At 37.9% G+C, this 23,450-nt stretch overlaps 1 protein-coding gene across 5 annotated transcripts in view; it reads left to right on the forward strand.

Annotated features, from left to right (window-relative positions):
* LOC146001758 (uncharacterized) overlaps positions 1-23,450 on the forward strand; it is a 155,451-nt gene that overhangs the window by 25,111 nt on the left and 106,890 nt on the right. For 2 of the 5 annotated variants that reach the window (XM_083139473.1, XM_083139472.1), the window contains exon 3: positions 11,576-13,083. The exons of the other annotated variants lie outside the window; for them this stretch is intronic. In XM_083139473.1, coding sequence (XP_082995599.1) covers positions 11,576-12,830 — 1,255 coding nt within the window. In that variant the 3' untranslated portion in view covers positions 12,831-13,083. Of the gene's footprint in view, positions 1-11,575; positions 13,084-23,450 lie in introns of those variants that run through there. 5 annotated transcript variants of the gene reach the window in all.

The raw sequence follows: 23,450 nt of genomic DNA on the forward strand, positions 1-23,450 counted from the left end.
ATGAACAGTTATCAACCATCATTGACACATCCCAGTGCTTTTGATATTATGTTTACCTTGTTGTGGAGAGGGAGGGGAGAGAGAGGGAGAGAGTGTATTTATGGAAATGTTCACCCTGTTGCTCAGTCAGTACATCAATGTTTATAAGAAAATAATCAATATAACCTTTGAAGAAATGAACTTTTACACTTGTTTTGCACCATAATTTTTTTAAAGTTTTCTAACATTTCCTGATGGGTTTCTATTTTTTTTTTTTCAGTAGGAAGTTTTCTATCATTTCCTTGACAACTTAAACCAAGGGAAAGTTTCAACTTGCACAAGCTCGTCAATTTGGATTCCATCCTAAATACCTGCTACTATCTTAGTTTCGGTTTTCTGCAGGAAGATTCAAACAAGAAGAAGAAAGTGGCAACAGTCACTGCCTTTATTTAGGGCTAGTACAAATTGTTTCAAGACACCTAGTTTAATATTGAGTGGTAGAAGATGACACACACCTTCACCGGTCCTCTAGGCCCTGTGAATGGCCACAGCTAGGTTTCCTAAATCGGACTTCTCAATCAGGCTAACAGGGTAAACAGATGACCAGGTCCTGACCAGTCACTGGTGTCGGATTTTTACTTATTTTTGTGAAATGTAAAGTTTATGGGTATTTTTTCCAATATGTCTTATTTATTGTCCTTTATGTGCAATTACATCAACATTTACCCACTGGCAATCCTGGATCTAGTTGACAGATGCATATCTGCATACAAATCTGTAACAGGCAACCCTTCCAAGATTAATCACTGTTTGATAGTATCACAAGAACATAGCTCGAAAGCAGTAGGTTTATGAGAAACTAGCCCAATTAGGGTACGGGTAGTTCTCTATGAGGTTGACCTGTGATACCAGTCTGACGGCAACCAGGTAAGAAAGCCAAAAAATGCAGAAATTTGGTCCCTTTTTATACCGAACAGATGTTGACAAAATACCAAGCAAACTTTTTCGATATTTTCACGTATCCATGGATCTGCATAATTTCATCATGTAATTTAGGCAGTTACAATATTTACATAAAATCATGAAAGTTGTAAATTACATTCCTTCTTAAAATATTTTTTCAATGCCGAAAAAGATCACAAAATTATTAATTTTGATATCTAAAAAGACTGCAGATTAATTCAAGAATGTTCGAACTTCATGCGTAGCACAGATAATGCAGCTACGTGCAGATGTTTCTCTGCTGCGTACAAATGGAAGCATGACCGGATTTGACTGGGGCGACACAAAGAAGGTTCTTGTACGTAAAACCACCACCATCATCTTTTGCTGTTTCCTGCCTTTGGCTGGGTCTGCGTAGAAATCAAGCCTCTCCATTTTTTCCTAGTCTTCCACCACTCCTCTCATTTTGTCCTCTTCTAACACTGTTGAAGATTGTAAATAGTATTGCTTTCCGCTCCTCATTTGTTTATATTTTACTCCCGCTGGGAGCTTCTTGCAAGAACGCGGAATTCTGGGAGCGTGATATTCTAACACAGCGGCATGGTGCATGTCTGCTCGTGGCTGCAGTAAGAACGTTTTTCAGCTAGCCTATTGGATGTGGGCTTTTGTGTATTTCTTCAGTGTGCAAACGCATTTAATTACTGTATAATGCCAAGTGAATTAAAGGACTTGTATCATATACGAATTTGTTGCTGTATCCGTTGTTCCAGCCGTATGGTAAGGTATTCAATATGGCGTCATCCCCAGAGGTGCTAGTTTCCTTTCATGGTGCAAACTGGAAGGAATCTACAGACATTTATGGTCCTCCGCATTCCGGATATAGTGACAGTTTGTTTTGTGCAGGTCAGTGATCATCAGTTGTGACAGTGTTACAGAGCAGTGTTTTTGGTTTTCATGCATACATGTTTTTTTGCGCTTTCGTAATGAACATTGTTTCAACGCATTTTGCAGTGACCTTGAACTCGGTTGCGATTACAGTATCATTAATCGTCACGGTACGGTGGAATCAGCTGTTTCAGGTACTCTTGTTTCGTCGTAGGAAGAGGGATTGACTTTCTATGCGAGCATCAAAGAAGCAAATCGGTGAGTTAGTCTGGTTCATTTTACATTTCCTTCCTTGTATTTTCCTTACCTTGCAACCATGGCCAACATTCAGCGTCTTATCAAAGAGAGAAATGCATGCAAGTGCAAACTCAAACGTATAGCTTCGTATGTTGATACTTACGATGAAGCATCAAGCAACGTTCTAACAATCAAGACTCACTTGGAGCATTTAAGCCAGGTTTGGCTAAAATTAGAAGTTCAAGACAGCATTGAACTACAATCAGTCGAAGGTGAACATGATGCGGCAAGAGAAGAAATTGAACGCACTTTGATTTGAAAACAAGAATGCAAATTTTGATTGACAAGCATGTCACAAAGCCAGTTTCCCCTGAAACTAAACAATCTGCATCACGAGGAAGTACGCAGGTGAAACTTCCGGCAATTGCATTACCATATTTTAGCGGTAATTACACGCAGTGGGTGTCTTTCAAGGACACGTTCGTGTCGCTGATACACAACAATGTAGATATTTCAAGTGTTCAGAAGTTTCAGTATTTGCGCTTATCGTTGAAAGGCGAGGCCTTACATCTAATTCAAAATTTGCCAATGACAGAAGCAAATTACGCTATTGCTTGGGAGCAACTCAATGAGCGATATGACAATAAAAGGTTGATAGCAGTGTCACATGTAAATGATACTTTACATATCAATCCAGTTGTAAAGGAGAATTGTCAGGAACTTCGTGCATTTACAAACACTGCAGTTAGCTCTATTTCAGTGCTCAAAATGATAGCTGACGACACGTCGTTAACTGATATAATTTTAGTTCAGCATCTTGTTTCAAATCTCGATCCTGCAACGAGAAGAGCATTTGAACTAGAAAGTAATGATACTGAATTTAGCACATTAGATTACCTCTTTAGTTTTCTAGAGCACAGATGCCAGGCTCTTGAAAAGATTAATCCAGTTACGAGTGAAGGTAACAAGGTAGCAACAAAATCATCTACAAATATGCACAAACAGTACAGTGCTAAATGTCAACAATCTTCGAAGTCATATGTTACAACAGATTCTTCATTGTGCATGTTTTGTAAAGCAAACAAACATCGCTTATTTTCGTGTGAAGCCTTTAAGAAAGCTTCTATTTCACAAAAGTATAAATTTTTACGTGAGAATCGCGTATGTTTTAACTGTCTTAGCAGCAATATTCACGTTTTGTCACAGTGTAAATATGGAGTGTGCAAGCAATGTAAACAGAAGCATAGTACTTTACTTCACGTAGATGAAGGTACATCCAATGTAAACCACAGGCGTCGTGAGGCTTCATCTGAAGGTCATGTGAACCCATCAATGGTAAATAATACAAGAGATTCTTCACAGCATTCAGATCAAGCACCTCAAGTTTCTTATTGTTCAATTAAGCAGAAAAGTACTTCACAGGTGTTACTTGCTACAGCAATTGTTCAAGTACAAGATATACCAGGCAATTGGGTCAATTGTCGTGCTCTCTTGGATGCGACGAGTCAGAATAATTTCATTGTTGAAGATGTTGTTCCAAGTAATTGTCTTCGAAAGGTACAGCATCGAGTTTCCATTCAGGGAATCAACAATTCGTCAGCTGAATCGAGTCATTCAGTAGAGATCCATCTCAGATCTAATAATAGCAATTTTACGACAAGTATATCGTGCTCAGTGTTGCCAACCATCACAGGACTAATGCCTTCAGAAAAGGTTGATGCATCTGAATGGAACATTCCAACAGATATTCATTTAGCAGACCCAAACTTTTGTTTGCCGGGCAAAATACAGATTCTGCTTGGTGCAGAGGTTTTCTTTACCGTTATGAAGCCTGAAAAGAGAACAAAACCAGGAAATTTCCCCATTCTTCAAGACACAGAGTTTGGATGGATTATTGCAGGGAAGATTCCAGCAGCATCTTCTAGCAACAGTATTACTAGGTCATTTTTCACGAGAAAGGAAGATTCAGCTCGCAACTCCAACAGTTCTGGATCATAAAAGAGATCCACACAAAACTGCAATCTCCAGAAGAAATTGCTTGTGAGCAACATTTTCAGCGAAATGTGACACGAAATGAAAGTGGCCGTTATATGGTCAGGCTGCCATTATGAAGGATCGTTCAGTGTTAGGTGACTCCTCACACACTGCATTAACTCGATTTCACCAATTAGAAACGAGGCTTCAACGTCAACCACAATTAAAGGCTGATTATACAGAATTTATGCAAGAATATTACCAGTTGGGACACATGGAGCCCATAGAAAATTTAAATGATGTACAAACAAATGACAGCACAAAATTTTTCAGTCCGCATCATTGTGTTTTCAAGGACTCCAGTACAACGAAAATACGTGTTGTTTTTGATGGGAGTTCGCCATCAACAAGTGGTGAATCAATAAATAGCATACAAATGGTTGGACCTACCATACAGGAAGATTTGTTTTCCATTGTTCTGAGATTTCGAACTCGCAAGGTGGCATTGGTTTCTGATGTAACAAAAATGTATAGAATGATACACATACATCCAGATGACAGGCCACTGCAGTGCATTCTGTGGAGAAACTCTCCTCAGGAACTCATAACAGTATTTCAATTGAATACGGTCTCGTATGGCCTTACATCAAGTGCCTTTTTAGCAACTAGATATCTGAAGCAGTTAGCCGAAGATGAAGCAGTTAACTTCCTACATGCATCTCAAGTGTTGCAGCGTGATTTTTATGTTGATGATTACGTTGGAGGAAGCAGTAGCGTGCAAGGTGCGTTACAACTTTATCAAGATCTATCAGAACTTCTGAAAAGAAAAGGATTCATCTTACGAAAGTGGTGCTCCAACAGCACTGAAGTACTCAACGCTATTCCAGAATCACTGAGAGAGACTCAGTCTTATTCATTTTCATACCGAGGGTGTTAAAACTGTAGGAGTTTCATGGAATCCCTCGGCAGACACTTTCATGATTAACATTGGAGCCAAGTCTGTTAACATGATGTCACACAAACCAACCAAACGTCAAGTAGCCAGTGTTATTGCCCAGATTTTTGATCCAATTGGACTACTTTCACCAGTAACTGTAATGTATAAGTATTTTTTACAACAGTTGTGGCTTCACAACATAAACTGGGATGATCCACTTCCAGAAAGCCTGCAAGTTGAATGGGTTCATCTTCATTCGCAGCTAGCAGTCATCAGTGAAATGCAAATACCACGTTTCATCCTAACACCTGGTTGTCAAGAATATTCAAATCCATGGCTTTTCCGATGCATCGGAGAAAAATTATGGCAGTTGCTTGTATGTTCGTTCAGCAAACGAAGAAGGTTACATCGAAGTTCACTTACTGTGCTCAAAATCACGGGTCGCCCCGATCAAGAATACCACTCTTCCTAGATTGGAACTGTGCGCTTCAGTCTTATTGGCCAAATTACTCAACAAGATTCTCCCAATTTTGAGACAATGTTGACAATGTTTACTTGTGGACAGATTCACAATTAGTTCTGGCATGGCTCATTTCGGCAGCAAGCAGATGGAAGCCTTTTGTATCCAACAGAGTAGCGCAAATTCAAGAATTTACTCAAACTTATCAATGGAGACATGTTTCGTCCAAGGATAATCCAACGGATTTAATCTCCCTTGGAGTTAAACCTCAAGATCTTCGTCATCATTCACTATGGTTTCATGGTCCAGCTTGGTTGCAAGAAAATGAAATGTGCTGGCCATCATCATCATTTGACACAAGTCTTAACAACAAAGATGTTCCTGAACAATGAAAGCTTCTTGTAACCACACTGGTGTCTCATCTGCAATCAGAGGCAATAATAAACAATTTTGCTACATTTTTTCAAATTGTTAAGGATTGTAGCGCTCTGTAAAAGATTCATTCGCAATTGTAAAAATGCAAGTAACAAACAATGCGATCCACTTACTTCAATTGACATTGAAGATGCCACTCAAACGTGCATCGTTATAACACAAATTTCGTTCTTTCATCAAGAGATAAATGATCTCACTGCCAAAGGGCAAGAATCCAACAAAAGTATCCTCAATGACTTACACCCCTTTCTGGATAATCAGGGAATTCTTCGTGTCGGAGGTAGGCTAGAAAATAGCAACTTGGAATTCAGCAGCAAGCATCAAATCATTTTGCATCCAAAGAGTCACTTCGCCCATCTGCTAATTGCATCAGAGCATGAACGATTGATGCACGCAGCACCCCAATTGTTAATCTCATCCACTCGAGAAAGGTACTAGATACCTAGAATTCGACAAGTTATTAAGCAAATCATTCATCAGTGTTTAACTTGTTATCGTTTGAAGGCATCTGCAGCACAACAGCTAATGGGACCGCTCCCATCCATCAGAGTTACACCTAGCAAGGCATTTAATCATGTGGGCATATGCCGGACCATACGTCATCAAAGTAGGGTCAATCAGGAGTAAAATCACAAAGAAATGCTACATAGCTCTTTTTACGTGCCTAGCCACGAGAGCAATACATCTTGAGCTAGTAACAGACCTTACTTCTGAAGCTTTCATAGCAGCATTGCGACGCTTTACAGCAAGGCGAGGCAAGTGTTCCACCATTATCAGCGATAATGCCACAACATTTCAAGGAGCGAAGAACGAACTTCAGAAACTTCAATTGCTATTTCAATCGCAAGGATTCAGTGAAGACATTCAAAGGTATGCAGCACAAGAAAACTTTCAGTGGAAAAATTCACCTCCACGTAGGGGGGAGAATGTTGAAGATTGTAAATAGTATTACTTTCCGCTCCTCATTTGTTTATATTTTACTCCCGCTGGGAGCTTCTTGCAAGAACGCGGAATTCTGGGAGCATGATATTCTAACACAGCGGCATGGTGCATGTCGGCTCGCGGCAGCGGTAAGAACATTTTTCAGCTAGCCTATCGGAAGTGGGCTTTTGTATATTTCTTCAGTGTGCAAACGCATTTAATTACTGTATAATGCCAAGTGAATTAAAGGACTTGTATCATATACGAATTTGTTGCTGTATCCATTGTTGTAAGGTATTCAATATGGCATCATCCCCAGAGGTGCTAGTTTCCTTTCAGTGTGCAAACTGGAAGGAATCTACAGACAAACACTGTCTGCTATCTGCTCTTACCAACAACGTCTTCATCTTCCCCTTGGCCTTATTCTCGCTCCTTGTACATGGTAAGCTCTTACTGACAGTCTCTCTGCACCCATCCTCCTCATATGTGTCCGAACCATCTCATCTATGCCTGATCTATCCTGTCCTGAAGCTTCACCACCCCCTCTGTCTGCTGGATCTCCTCATTCCTTAGTCTATCCCTTCTAGTCTTCCCCAATATGCTCCTTAAGTATTTCATCTCTGCCTGCATATTTCTTTTGTCTCTCTCTGTCAGTGTCCAAGTCTCTGCTCCATATGTAATTACTATCACATAAAGTATGTGTTGTGTATTACCTTCTTGCATTTCATAGGTACATTCCTGTTCCATATCAATCTTTAAATGCTTTGGTATAGTCCACCACCTACCGCAACAATACTACATAATGTTCATTATCCTTAAGTCAAAAACACCAGGTTGTCTCTAAAAAAAAAAAAAAAAAGAGAGAGATGTATTTAGAGATTCGGTGCATTCACACTACATCAGAGGTCGATGTAAACTCGACATCCCCCGCCACTCTGTCGCCAGCTTTGATGGCTATTTCTCCCTCTGGTCCGCTACTGTTTGGAATGCCTTACAGGGTGATATTTCGTCTACCCCAATCAAACACTTCAAATAAAAGATTACACCACATTTACTGAAAAAACAACGATTAAGTCATTCCTCATATGGCTAATTCCCCAAAACATCCATACACCTTTCTGACATCACGAATTAAGCATATTGTGTACACATTTCTTTACTTCCTTTCAGATACTATTTTGTGTGTGTGTGTGTGTGTGTGTGTGTGTGTGTGTGTGTGAGAGAGAGAGAGAGAGAGAGAGAGAGAGAATTTATAAGTGCTGCTATTTTTTTTTTCATGTATTTCATTTGTTCTAAACCATTTTGTTTAATACTTCTCCTGCTTTGTAATACCTTGTCCTGATTTAGGTGGTAGAGCAGCCCTAGGCTGAACATTGCTCAGTAGACAATAAAAAGACCATTCTATTTTATTCTTCCTCAACCCCTTTCTCCTTTAGAGAATTTTAAATCTTTGTTCTGTTCATGCTAATATATGCCTTTTCTATATCTAGGAATGCCATAATCGAATCATTTCCATACTAATAGTGCAGTTTTTGTAATTGCCTTATGGTAAATATCAGATCTACTGTCGATCTTCCTCTATACTGTTAGTCTCTCATGTTAAGCTCTGTTACTTCACGTATTCTTTTCTCTAATATTCCTCATACACCTTTGCTGAGTGGCACATTAGTATTATTCCTCTGTAGTTTTTACATTCCTTTCTGCCCCCTTCTTGAATATGGAACTATTAGTCCCTTTGTCCAATCTCTTGGCACCCATACGTGAAACCAAAGGTTTGTGTATTACATTTTTTGTCCAGGCACTAAATTTGTCATTTGTGGCCAGTTTCTTCTACTTCCACTATCGTGTAGTTCTATTGTCCCACTCACAAAGGAAACCTGTATTTTGCAATTTTAGGTTTTAACAAATACTCCATTTTATGTTCCATACTTGACTTCGTAACAGAAGTTTCATGGTATTCCATGATTCTTTCCCTTGTAATCAAGTGATCCCAGGTTCAATACATGGTGAAGGCACATAGTGGTTCGGTTAAACTGTAGCTCCAGTCCCGATTAGCCTTACTGTGCATAAACTGTGCACAAACACAAACACCAACTCAATAACAATAATGATTGTTTCAAAAGAACTGAATCAGTAGGAGGAAGAGAAAGATGGCAAGATCTCTGTCTTTTTCCTTTTTAAAGTAACAGAAGTCCTGACTTCTAATAAATGCTTTTACTTTAATGTTGTAGCTACTTTTAGAAAGGTTCAAGTCTGACTGGAATAAATTGTTCAGGCTGCTTTAAGTCTTCAAGTTCACAAGTAGGTTGGAAGTCTATGGCTGATGTCTGTGTTACTTCATGCTGGAGCTTGAATTGGTGTTACTAGAAGCAATGTGCAGTTGTCCACATGGTTAACCACTTTTCCAGAGTTCAATTTTTTTAGGCTAGGTTCATTTCATGTCAAGTCATCAAGACCATGTTACCACCCGACATGGATCTTCATGAAATTTTATACACTTCTAGCCTTGACGACTTAGGTAAGAAACCATATGAATTTCCCTTCTATGGTCCATTAGTTTTACATTTATATAAGGTAACATTTTCATTAATACTTATATGTGTCACTCCTGACTTTTCTCTGCTGGAGTGAGGTGTAGTAATATAAGAAAAAATATATATCATTTCATTTCATTGGTATTATTTTTTTGCAAGCTAATTAAAGTGCAAATTAGAAAAAAGTTTTCTCACTGTTGCAATAAATAATTTTACACAAACAATGGATGTTTCATGCTGCAAACATCAAATTGCATATTTTAATATCTAGCCAATGGCAGTGTTTTGAACCTCTCTATTATTTTTCATTAACCCTCAATTAGGCTTGTGTGTGGGTGATCAGTGTCATCCATTGATATTCATTGAAAGATTGCAACACTGAACTATACTGCACATCAGTGCTTTTGTGTAGCTGAACATTTTTTTTTTTTTGTTTTGTTCTAAGCTTAGCTGTATGTTCTGTTGCGCTTCTAAGCAACATAATATTAACAAGTTATTGCCAATTACATGCTTGGGTAGCAGTTGGCACTCAGGTATCTAAATACATAACAAGAAAAATAACAAAGCCTCAAAGGACAGAGCACACATGGATGCCACCGAATCTAGGAAGGCTCAAAGCCCAGCTGGAAAACACATTTTAGATCAAAATTGCAAAAATCGGATCAATAAAACTTTGGGGTGTCTAAAATCGTAATATTTTTCAACTTCACAGCTAGAAAAATTATTTTGCTGAATATAATAACCTGAAAATCCCGATAATAAGTATTTCACAGAAGGGAGAAAAGATACCCTGGCCTGATTCCTGCCAAAATAAGAATGAGATAAATATTCACTGCGAGAAAATACCAATGATTTTTGTTTGTTGTAAACTCACTGGCTTACAGTACATGAATAACATGTAATGCTGGCTCGCTGTTCATCCTGTATTCATATTTTTGTAATTTATTGTCTTTTACTGCCACCTTTAGATTATCACAACAGTGACCATGAATTATGAGTGGATGAAATTTATAAATTGCCACACAAGGAGCACCCATGCACTTACTATGCTAGAAGGAACCCTTGAAGTTCTGTCGCAAGATCAAAGTCATTCGCTTAGTCACCATTGATTAGCAAGTAAGCTCAATAATACTTTTTTGTAAACATGCAACATTTCTTCTTTATTTATGCAGCACGTAATTACCACCACGCATGTGCCAAATAAATCAGAAGTATTCACAAACCGACATGGGTCAGATAGAAAGCCTCCACCATTTGATTTGAGAGACAACCCTGAATAATTTTTTCATGTTAAATTATGTCAGACATGTTTATTTTAAATTATTTACTTGATATTAAAACACTGGAAATTTTCACTTGGTTTTATTCTGATTTCTGAAAAGCCCTGTCGCATAGGAGCAAAACAAGGACCAGGTAAGAAATCAGAAAATACAAACAGTTTTCAGTCAGCAAAAGCCACATACACGAGAATAATTATCGGATAATCTAAGTACTACCCTGTCATTTTCATGACCACTATCTGAACAAGAACTTAAAGATATTCATAATTGGGAAAAGAGAGATGAGGTAGTTTATAAATACGGAGAAACTAGTACTCACTTTTATCCGCAAAGCTGTTTTTTTTCTTTTTCTTCGATTAATTTCAGTGGCAGTAAAAAGTAAAGTTCTCCCCTGTGCTTAGCACCAGGCCATGAAGGCATATAGGGGGTGTGGGGGTAATGCCCCACACTTTCTTGATCCGGTCATGAGTGGGGGTGATGGGATCAGCATCACACCCCTGACTGCCTTTACCCCCAGGGTTTCCCCTAGGTACCCATGTCATTCGATGCTGGGTGGGGGCCGGGGCTGCTTCCAACGTTAGAAAAGTTCCGGGATGGTGGCAGTGGTCACTGAAATTAATAAGAAGAAAAATAAAAAACAGCTTCGCGGATAAAAGTGAGTACTAGTTTCTCCGTATTTAGAGATATTATTAATAAAATTGTAATATTACCTTCTACTGGCACAACACTTTTTTTTTGTAAAATATACCAGATGATTAATTATATCTCAATACTTGAAATTATTTTTCTGTTTCACAGATTACATTTTTACTTAAGAATAATCATTGATAATCTGTATTGTGTCATAGTTGATATTAGGCAATATTTATTGAGAAAATGATGGAATGTTATGTATATCAGGGAATGTTACGTAAATGTGAGTGAAAGTACTGCATCTTTTCTGAAACATCCTGTTGATAAATTGCCTTTAATGACGTATATTTTCTTCCAGGTTATCACTGCATTACACATTGATTAGAGGTGACTTTCAACATAGTGATATGTATTCAGAAAAGTCTTTTGTTTGTTCATCTTGCAACAAATCATTTCCTCGGAAAGGATCTCTTAAAAGACATTCAAGAATTCATACTGGAGAAAAGCCCTATTCATGTTCGAAGTGTAACAAATCATTTGCACAGAAGGAAAGACTTAGAAAACATTTCACAATTCATACTGGAGAGAGACCCTTTCTGTGTTCAACATGCGGCAAGTCTTTTAGAGAGTTGGCATGGCTTAAAACACATTCAAAAATTCATAGTGCTGAGGGAAAGCCTTTTGTGTGTTCAATGTGTAACAAATCATTTGCACAGAATAAATATCTTAAAAGGCATTTAAAAATTCATACTGGGCTCCATGTGTGTTCAACGTGTAACAAGTCATTTGTAGAAATGAGAGGTCTTACAAGACATTTAAGTATTCATAGTGAAGAGAAACCCTTTCTTTCCCCAACATGCAACAGGTCATTTGAAGACTTGAGGTATTTTAAAGCACATTCAAAAATTCATAGTGTTGAGAAGCGTTTTAAGTGTGCAACATGTAACAAATCTTTTTCACGGAAGGACAATCTCATAGTTCATTCAAAAATTCATGTTGAAGAGGAACCCTTTCTTTGTTCACAGTGTAACAAATCATTTGCACATAAGCATAATCTGATGAAACATTTAAGAATTCATACAAAACATTTAAGAATTCATACTGGGGAGAATCCCCATGTGTGTTCAACTTGTAACAAGTCATTTGCACGGAAGCAAAATCTGATGGAACATTTTAGAATTCATACTGGGGAGAAGCCCTATGTGTGTTCAAAGTGTAAGAAATCATTTGCAGACAAACGTAATCTTAAAGTACATTTAAGAATTCACAGTGGCGAGAAGCCATATGTGTGTTCAACATGTAACAAATCATTTGCACATTATTCAACTCATGTAGTACATATGAGAACTCACACTGGAGAGAAGCCCCATGTGTGTGCAAAGTGTAATAAAGGATTTGCACGGAAGTCTGATCTCACAGTACATTTAAGAATTCATACTGGTGAGAAGCCATATGTGTGTTCAACATGTAACAAATCATTTACAGTGAAGATAGATCTTGTAAGACATTCAAAAATCCATAGTGAAGAGAGACCTTTTCTGTGTTCAACATGCGGCAAGTCATTTCGAGAGTTGACATATCTTAAACAACATTTCAAAATGAATTGCATGTGAAAGCCTTTTGTGTGTTCAACATGTAAGAAATCTTTTACACAGATGTATGCCCTTAGAAGACATTCAAGAATTCATAGTGAAGAGAGACCGTTTGTATGTTTAAAATGGATCAAATTATGTACATAATTGGTGCATCTTTCTGAACATTCACCAGTTCATAGTTTTGAAAAGCCTTTTGTGTATTTATCATGTAACAAATTATCTGCACAGAAGGTAGATATTAGAAAGGTTTTGGTTTGAGTTGCTGTTTTAAGTCCACTTTATGCACAGTAAGGCTAATCGGGACTGGACCTACAGTTTAAAGTGGAATCCGAACCACTTGTGCCTCCACCGGGTATCGAACCTGGGAACCCTCAATTACAAGGCAATGAAGCTACCACTGCGCCATCGCGGAGGCCCAGATATTAGAAAGGATTTAAGAATTAACCCCGTTGTGTGTTCAAGATATAACAAACTAATTTCATACAAAATGTTCTCATAAAATATTGAAGAATTGTCAGTGAAAGAAATCTTTTGTGTCCAATATGCAACAGATCATCTCGATATATATTACAGTGTTTCCAGCTACCTGGACAACCTTTAAAAGTCAGGAGTTTAGTTCATGCTAGGCATATTGAGTTATAAGATCCTTGTACAAAGCATATTTTGTAAATAGTGTGTTTCTTTTGAATTGTATAATAATTTGCTGAAACCTGTTTTATGAATTATCACAATCTGGAATTATAGTTGTGATGCATGAAGGAGGGTGAAGGTAGTTATATGACTGACCAGAGATGGAAGAGAACATAAAATGTTGGTTGAAAGTCAGGAAAATACACTGAGAGGTGATAAGAGAAAAGCTACAGCACATGTTAGTCATGTAATGACAGATATTTATCTTCTGGAGCTGACCACATTAAAGTCATTTCTCCTTTCGCAAGTATGTGATTTTTTTAAGTTAGTTTAATATGTTTTAACACTGTGAATTCCAAGAATTATGCATGAATTATTGGCTCTGGGAATTGTGCATGAATTCTGCTGGAATTTTTCTTTGTATACTTGAAAAATTGCTATTTTTATTAATCCCAATTCAATTCAATATATACATATTTATTAATGCCATGAGGCAAGTTTTTCACAGTTTTCCTTTTATTTTTATTGAGGAAGAAAAAGATGTATTATCTGTGTGGAAAATAAAACACAATTATCATACTCTGCTTTGTTAATGTCCTTCGCAGAACAATCTATCAGGCTGAAGATTGTTGCAAGATATCTTGAAGTTGATTAGGTAAATTTGAAATTATTAAACAATTAACAATATTTTGTAGAGTACTGTATCCCATAACATTTGTGACTTGTGTTTGTAGATGTATTTCTAGTCTGAGTATGTGAAATGGCAAATGTAAACTCCACACTTTAAATTAAATATATATTTAAATATTGTATGTTCTTGTGTGTGTATATATATATATATATATATATATATATATATATATATATATATATATATTGAATTTTGTCATGGTCTTAGAGTGGCAACCCTGCAGTAATTTATTTTCAAGCTTATAATAGGTTTCCTTTTCTTTTAAATATGCATTAATAATTTTAGAAGCACGTGCACAAATCCATGACAAATGCAATTGGTATTATAAGATATTTTACATATTTTTTTTTTTTTTTAATTTGTGGACCAGTTTGATCCATTTGTACTAAAAGTCACAGAGAAAGGTGGCATATGAACTTCTCTGAGAGGAAATGTTCACGGCACACTGTAATGTTTGCAGCCAAGTTGTTTGTCATCTGCAAAGAAATTCTCTCAATGTAGCTTTCGTTACACCCTCGCCAACTGTACATTTGTTAGTACTGTGTAAAACTTCTGTCACATTTACTTGACCCAGCTACCTGGAATATTTTTTTCCGTATTTATTAGTGGTTAGTATTCTTCTTGAAATAATTACATCCAGTACAGGCTAACTGTAAATTCCAAGCCTCTGACATTATCGTCTCTGTTTCCTTTTAAGGTTTATTCAAGCATTGTAATTTAAAATGTTGAAGTAATTTCACTCCTTGCTTTAACAATTTGTGATATACCGGCCTCCGTGGCAGAGTAGTTAACACAGCATGCTACGATTCCAGGGGTCCCAGGTCCGAATCCCAGCCTGAGCATGGGTGTTTGTAAGTTTCTTTGTCTGTGGCTTTATCAATTGCAACATATCATCATTCAGCCTCATCTCCACGATTAGCCAAAACTGGCATAATAGCGAAGTAAATTAAATCAAACAATCAATCAATTTGGGATACTTCGATAGCAGTGTTTTTTTTTCCTGACAGTATGCAAATCCTATTTATTGGCACATTTTCTCATGCATCGAATAACGATTAATAACAGTTTGCATTAATGATTATCGAGATGAATGTTATCGAAGAGGTTTTCTGGGGCAATCAGCCAGGTGATTTCTGGAAAGTCTTCCGAGCTTTCGAGAGCTAACGTCACACCCATCTTCAGGTAATGAAGTGTAGAGATAAGTCAGGGGAAAAGTCAGGGCGATGTTATATGTATTCAGTGTAGGAGGGGTCCGGTGTAGGTGGCGGACCAATCAGGTGGCGTTTCTCCGACGTCAGTGCTCCCAGTTGACTATCGCTAACCAGGCTGGATCCAGTTCGAGTCCCTTGTCCCTGTTGAGGTTGTCCTTTTCCCCGTGTATGGCTATTGCTTCTTTGATGAGACGGTCCCAGTAATTTGATGATTTATTGATGATGTCACTGGCTGTGAAGTCAATTCTATGGCCCTCCTGGATTGAATGTTCTGCTAACCCTGATTTTCGTGATTAAAATTCATGGCATGTTCTTTGCAGCGCTATTCCATTGTCCTTCCCATTTGTCCAATGTAGGCTTTACCACAGGCACAGGCAATATGGTAAAAACCAGGTGTCTTCTGTCCTAGGTCATCTTTGGGGTTTCGATGTCGGCTTGTGACTTTCGATGGCGGTTTGTGGATGATCTTGATGTTGTGTTTTGAGAGAATGCAGCTGATGACTGCAGAGAGGTTACCAGTGTATTGGACGATGGCTATCTTCTTGTCTTGGTCATCAGGTAGATCCGGGTTAGTTCGTTGGTTGTTCTTGTGTGTTACTTTCTTTAGCATGTTGTTGATAATGCCTTCACTCTATCCATTCTGTCTGAAGGCTGTGTGCAGGTGTCTTATTTCCTCTTGAAGGTGCTCTGTGTCGCTGATGGCGATGGCTCGGTCAAACAATGTTGAGAGTACTGTTGATCGCTGCGCTGGATGGTGAAATCGCTTGGCGTTGAGGTATATGTTGGTGTGAGAAGGTTTCCTGTATAAGCTGTGTCCTAAGGTCCCGTCCAGTTTGCGTGTGATGAGGATGTCCAGGAATGGAAGGCTGACTTTGATTTCTGTCTCTATGGTGAATTTGATGTTGTGGTGCTGGTTGTAGAGGTGATTCAGGAATGTGTGTAGCGCTGCTTCACCATGCAGCCAGAAGAGAAAAGGGTTTAACATATTCAGCTACAAGGACAAGTACTATGAACAGACTGATGGAGTGGCAATGGGATCTTCGCTCTAATCAGCAATAGCCAATTTCTTCATGGAGAACTTCGAACACAAGGCACTCTGTTCAGCTCGACAGAAACCTTCCGCATTTTAAAGATGTGTAGACGACTCCTTGTCATCTGGCCGCACGGTGAAGCAACGCTACATACATTCCTGAATCACCTCTTCAACGCATTCTATGCTAATGCTCGTTTGAAACTCATTTTCTCTACAGACCTAGCCAGAGAAAATTTTCATTAAAATGTTGACTTACTATGCTTTTCAGAGCCTGAAAAGCATTTTAATTATCACATTTCGACTATAGGATCAAAACTTGATTTTTCGAGAAATTCGCGTTCAATGCTTATACTCACTTGAAACTCATTTTCTCTACAGACCAAGCCAGAGATGATTTTCTTTAAAATGTTGAATTATTATGTTTTTCAGAGCCTGAAAAGCATTTTAATTATGACATTTGGACTATAGAATGAATACTTGATTTTTCGAAATATACGTGTTCAGTGCTAATACTCGTTTCAAACTCATTTTCTCTACAGACCTAACCAGAGATGATTTTCATTAAAATGTTCAATTACGAGGCACATCCAGAAAGTAAGTTTCCCTATTTTTTCCCGTGAAAGTAAACATAATGAGCCGTGTAAATTGCGCATGCACAGCAGAGCTAAGACTTATCAATCATATGCCAGGCGGACAGATCCCGCCCGGCGCCAGTAACGAGGCAGCAGTGGTCCGAAGTGGAAGCTCGTAATCCTTCTCCCGCCGCATGCGAGGTTCGGTCGGTGATAAAGTTCCTGAATGCACGATGCATTGCGCCAATTGACATTCATCGTCAACTCTGTGAGGTCTATGGGCCGAACATGATGAGTAAGCAGATGGTGCCTCGCTGGTGTCGGCAGTTTTCGGAAGGTCGTCAAAGTGTCCATGATAAAGAGTGCAGTGGGCGTCCGTCCCTCATCACTGATGATCTGGTTGAGCTGGTGCGGCAGCACATCGTAGAGAACCGTCGCTTCACGATTACGGAGTTGAGTAGCCTTTTTCCGCAGATATCGCGATCCATGTTGCACGAGATTGTCACGCAGCGCCTGCTGTTCAAAAAATTGTGTGCCAGGTGGGTGCCTGGGTGCCGAAAAACCTGACACCCGAACACAAAATGAAACGTTCAGGAGCAGCACTGACATTCCTGCAACGGTACCATGATGACGGCGATGATTTCCTCGACAGGATCATCATGGGCGATGAGACGTGGATTTCGCACTTCACCCCGGAAACCAAGCAGCAGTCAATGCATTGGCGGCATAGTGGATCTCCAGTCAAGAAGAAATTCAAACAGAGACTGTCTGTACAGAAAGTGATGTGCACCGTGTTTTGGGACAGGAAGGGCATTTTGCTCATTGACTTCCTCCCCAGACGTGAAACGGTGAACGCTGACCATTACTGTGAAACCCTAAGGAAATTGGGACGTGCCATTCAAAACAAGAGGCTTGGCATGCTTACTGCAGGTGTTGTGCTCCTCCATGACAATGGTCGTCCACATACGGCTCGGTGCACAGCAGCTGTTTTGACGGAATTTGGCTGGGAGTTGTTTGATCATCCATCTTACAGTTCTGATCTGGCTCCCAGCGATTTTCACGTTTTCTTGCACCTCAAGAAATTCATGTCCTCCGGTGAGCGTTGTGGCAACGACGAAGAGCTGAAGACGTCTGTCAAACTCTGGTACCATTCACAGGCGGCAGAGTTCTATGACAGTGGGATCCAAAAGTTGATACCACGATACGACAAGTGTCTCAATTCTGGTGGTTGCTATGTTGAAAAATAGCTGAACCTTTGCTGTACCTGTTGCAAATAAATGGTTTCCTGAAACTGTGTTGTTGTTTTTTTTTAAAAAATAGGGAAACTTACTTTCTGGATGCGCCTCGTATTAAGCTTTTCAGAGTCTGAAAAGCATTTTAATTCTGACATTTCAACTATAGGATCCAAAGTTGTTTTTTCGAGAAATTTGCATTCAATGCTAGTACTCACTTGAGACTCATTTTCTATACAGACTAAGCCAGAGATGATTTTCTTTAAAATGTTGAATTATTATGCTTTTCAGAGCCTGAAAAGTGTTTTAATTATTACATTTCGCCTACAGGATCAAAACTTTATTTTTCGAGAAATTCTCGTTAAATGCTAATTTTCGTTTGAAACTCATTTTCTCTACAAACCTAGCCAGAGATGATTTTCATTAAAAAGTTTAATTATTAAGCTTTTCAGAGACTGAAAAGCATTTTAGTTCTGACATTTTGACTATAGGATCAAATCTTGATTTTTCGAGAAATTCGCGTTCAATGCTAATACTCACCTGAGACTCATTTTCTATACAGACCTAGCCAGAGATGATTTTCATTAAAATGTTGAATTATTAAGCTTTTCAGAGCCTGAATTCGTTTTAATTATGACATTTGGACTATAGGATGAATACTTGATTTTTCGAGAAATACGCGTTCAATTCTAATACTAGTTTGAAACTCATCTTCTCAACAGACCTAGCCAGAGATGATTTCCATTAAAATGTGAATTATTAACCTTTTCAGAGTCTGAAAAGCGTGTTAATTCTGACATTTCGACTATAGGATCAAAATTTGATTTTTCGAGAAATTCGCGTTAAATGCTAATTTTCGTTGAAACTCTTTTTCTCTACAGACCAAGCCAGAGATGATTTTCATTAAAATGTTGAAATAATATGCTTTTCAGAGCCTGAAAAGCATTTTAATTATGTCATTTGGACTTTAGGATGAATATTTAATTTTTCGTGAAATATGCGTTCAATGCAAGTACTCGTTTGAAACTCATTTTCTCTACAGACCTATCCAGAGATTATTTTCATTAAAATGTTGAATTATTATGCTTTTCAGAGCCTGATAAATGTATTCACATTAAAAAAAGATTGATCCTAGGAAATCTGAGAGAAATATTCAAACTTTTTAAATCTAAATACCAGCTACTTAAGATTGGGTTTTCAAAATTTGTAGAATTAGGACCAAAGAGTTGCATAATAGTAGGAGCCAGTGGTATCCACACTCTGTGTTTGTACCACTCATCAAAATGTTAAATTAATTATAGCTGGAGCTCACTTAAATAAAATAACTCTCTCCCAGGACATGATAATGCATTAAAAATATACCAAGAGTGTCTTTCAAAAATAATGTCTAGGGTACCACCACAGAAGTGTTTTCTAGATGAGTGTGATTCCTGTCCCACCATAATTGATTTCAAGGAAGCTTTGCTAACAAGCCTTGAGGAAGAAATGATTGAAAATATAACCTACAAGCAGTGGATATCAGTGGATCGCTGTTCTTTTGAGAATTACTAAATCCAGAGAGGAATTTGTTAAAGATTTTTGAAGTCAGTTCATTAAACTCGAGAGAGAGAATTTGATAGCCAAACAGCAATCAGTATATTTTTCTGAAAAGAAAAGTTCTCTAGTGCATGATGAAGCTGTGGTGACATGTGATTTTGCTGAGAAATACTCATTTTATTTTACTCACAGATTTGTAAAGGTAATAATGAAATTATTTTGTTTTTTCAGTCAATGCCCAGAGGCATTACTTCCTGTAAGAGCAGTTTGATTCGAAGTTGATCAGCGTGCAAAGTAAGGAGACGCGCTGACGTGAGTCTTAGCCTTACTCAGATGTTATCAGTTCGTACATGTCCAAAAGTTCAGAGATATTTTAACACTCATGGTGGTCTGGTGAAGTGTTGTGTGTTGGCATTTCGGTGATTTTTACAAGTAGTTCATGAAGTGATTAATAGCATCCTAATCTGTTAAGTCTTCAGTCATCACAATGGATTGAAGCAAAATGATGAGATAGAAGTGGGGATAAAAAGTCTATTTTAAGAATGTTCAAATATTTAAAGAAAAAGAACCCTGGACATAGGCAATTGTTCATTGTTAGTGGACTTTGTAAGGTGACTGGCGTACATTCTTTAGATTAAGAAATGAAAGTAAGAAAGGTTCAATCGTTATACCCCGGAAAAAATGAGTAACTGGACTAAAATACAAGTCCAGCAGGGAAGTGAAATATAATGATTTCATTCGCGGTGCTACAAGATGCAAATTTCATGCATTTCTGTTTAAAAATCTTCCCACAACAATTTAGTCTGTGACGAAGGAATTTAACAGCAATATAGATTTGCCAAATTTTACATATTCAACTTTCTATCATTTGCTGCAAGAAATGGTGTTTGAATTTGGAAAGTGAGGAAATAAGGCTTTATTGATTGAAAGAAACAAGAGTATACTTTGGCGACATTCAAACATATATACAAACATTAGACAATTTAGGAATGAGGGACGGAACATTGTTTACTTAGATGAAAGTTGGGTAAATATAGGGCATACTGTGTCTAAAGTTTGGAAGGACAAAACAATAGCAACACCCAAGGATGCTCTCTACAGGTCTGAAAGACCCTACCGCTTGGGGATCACAGTTAGTTTTGTTGCATGCCGGTGGTAATATGCGATTTGTGCTGGGAGCGAAACAAGTATTTTTAGCAAAAGAAAATTCTGCAACTACCATGACGAAATGGACAGTGTTAGTTTGATTGATTAATTAATGTAGTTTATTTTACTTTGCGTTTTGTGCCTATTGATGAATGGACATTCACAATCAACCAAGCCCGAGCGGGATTTGAACTCGGACCCTTTGCATCGCAGCACGATGTGCTAACCACTCGGCCACAGAGTCCGGCTGGACAGTGTTAGGTTTGAACAGTGGTTCAAAAATCAACTATCACCTAACATTGAAGTAGAAGCAGTAATTGTTATGGACAATGCATCCTATCACTGTAGGAAAATAGAAAGTTTTCCCACCTCAAAAAACCATAAGGAAGATATTAAGGCATGGCTAATGTCAAAAAATATACCCTATTCTGACGATTCTGTTAAAAGAGAACTACTCAGTATTGCAAATTCTGTGCGAGAGAAATTCAATATTAATATTGTGGGCTCGATTGCAGAAGAGCATGGGGCAGTTCTTTGTAGGTTTCCTCCATACCATTGTGAAATGAATCCAATTGAAATGGTATGGAGTTAGATAAAAGGACATGTTCAACGTAACATTAGTTTTAAGTTGAAGGAAATGGAAGTTTTGATAGACAGCGAATTTGAATCTGTCACCCAGGTGCAATGGTGTAATTACTGTAGGCACGTCGAAGGGGTTGAAAATGGTATGTGGAAAGCTGATCAACTGCAGGATGACATTGAACCTCCTCTAATCATTAGGTTAAAGAGCAGTTCTTCCAGCAGTGACAAGACAATTTCTGATGATGGCAGCAGTGAACAGTCCAAAGATTCACTGGTGGAGGGTGTTGAATCACTGTCCGATTAGTACATTATAAAACGTTTACGTTAAAAACTATATTACTGTATTAACATATTAGATAAATGAATGTTACTTTATGAAAAATAGATGAATTATGCTTGCATTTCATAACCGTCTTCCCATACTTTGTTAATAATAATAATGAAAAACTAACGACTATAATAAATGTAACAACTGTAACAATATAAAATACATGCGTGTTTATTGTGAAAGTAAGCAACGTGGTAATCCCGGTTGGCAATAAGAGCTAACGCACCTTAAATGCCAACACCGCGTGGTTTCTCCATAAGAGCCATTGTGCCTTCACAATGTGAAAACTACAATAGTAAAAGAATATAACAGTTTTTGTGTATTACATCTTTAAAAATTCGTCCTTTTTAAACATTTTTCATGTAGCCAACAAAGGGATTGGAGCAGTTCAATTACAAATTGTAATTCGTAATTGTTATTAAATTATACCTGGTAGCAGTGATGTAAAGAAGGAAACCCCCCCTCTACATTTTCTTCAAGACCTCCACATCTTTCATTTATTTCCCAACCTAGAAAAATATTTTCCCACTAGATGTTTCCTCTAATTTATGTGGTTATTAATGAAAGTTTTGAGTATAAATTTGTCTCCATTTCGAATTAATTCCACACTAGTAAGTCAGTCTAAATTGTTGGATTTTAAAAAATCTAAACTCTGTGGTGCAACAGCCCTTGAAGGGCCAGACCTAGCAGAGCGACTTTTCGTTGGGTGATGCATGTTCAGCACATTGGATCCCATCGCTGCTGTTTTTCTGGCTTTCGTGACCGGAGTCCACTACTTCTTGAACTAGCTTCCCAATTGTCCTCATGACAAGCTCACTTGCATGTATGATATTTTTGTGAGAGAAATTACAAGCTTGTAATCAGTGGTGGCAATTGAGTTCCAAAACTAGGGAGGCAAGGTGCCAAAATTGGGGTGGGGGGCAAGGACAGTTTTCTTTCCCTCCTAGATAAGATTTAGCATAGTGCGTGGACAAAAGCGGCAAAAAGTGGGGGGACAACTGTCGCTCGCCTCCTCCCCTAATCGCCACCTCTGTTTATAGTACCTGTATTAAATTATGTATGGTTTTCAATATACACATATACACACAAACACACAGAGAACACAGATGGATGGATACTGCTTTAAATTCCATTCTTCACCTCATTCTTTATTTTACTTAAAGAGTTTTGAGAGCTTTCTTTGAAATTCTTTCCACTGAAACATTTTTCCATTTTTTCTTTGTAGTCTTTAATCCGGATAATGACATGTTTATTTTCCTTATATAATTTTATTAAGAATACATTATTTTTCTCAACCAGATCTTGCACTTTTAACTTTTTTCCTCAATCTGTATTTTCTTTTACCAGTTTTATGTATTTTGGACATCTTTTGTTCTTCTGTTGTTTTCAAAGCGTAACCGTTCATCATGAACAAGTCTCTTGTGTGAGATTTCAATAAAAAAGCACACACATATATAAGGGCTAAGTCATAAGTCATGGCAACTACTTTTTTTCTCGCAAACAGGGGACAACCTGAAAAATCTAAGATATACATTTGAAAGTGTATGGAATGTACCTTCGAATGAAGCAAGAAGAGAAGTCTGGATGCAGGAGAGACTCATAGGGAAGAGGCAGAACACAGGACATTGGACAACAGTGTTTTATTATGTCATGAACAACAAGTACATAAGACTACAC

This window comes from Lepisma saccharinum, chromosome 17 (genome assembly GCF_977018435.1).
Source record: "Lepisma saccharinum chromosome 17, izLepSacc3.1, whole genome shotgun sequence".
Taxonomy (NCBI): Eukaryota; Metazoa; Arthropoda; class Insecta; order Zygentoma; family Lepismatidae; genus Lepisma; species Lepisma saccharinum.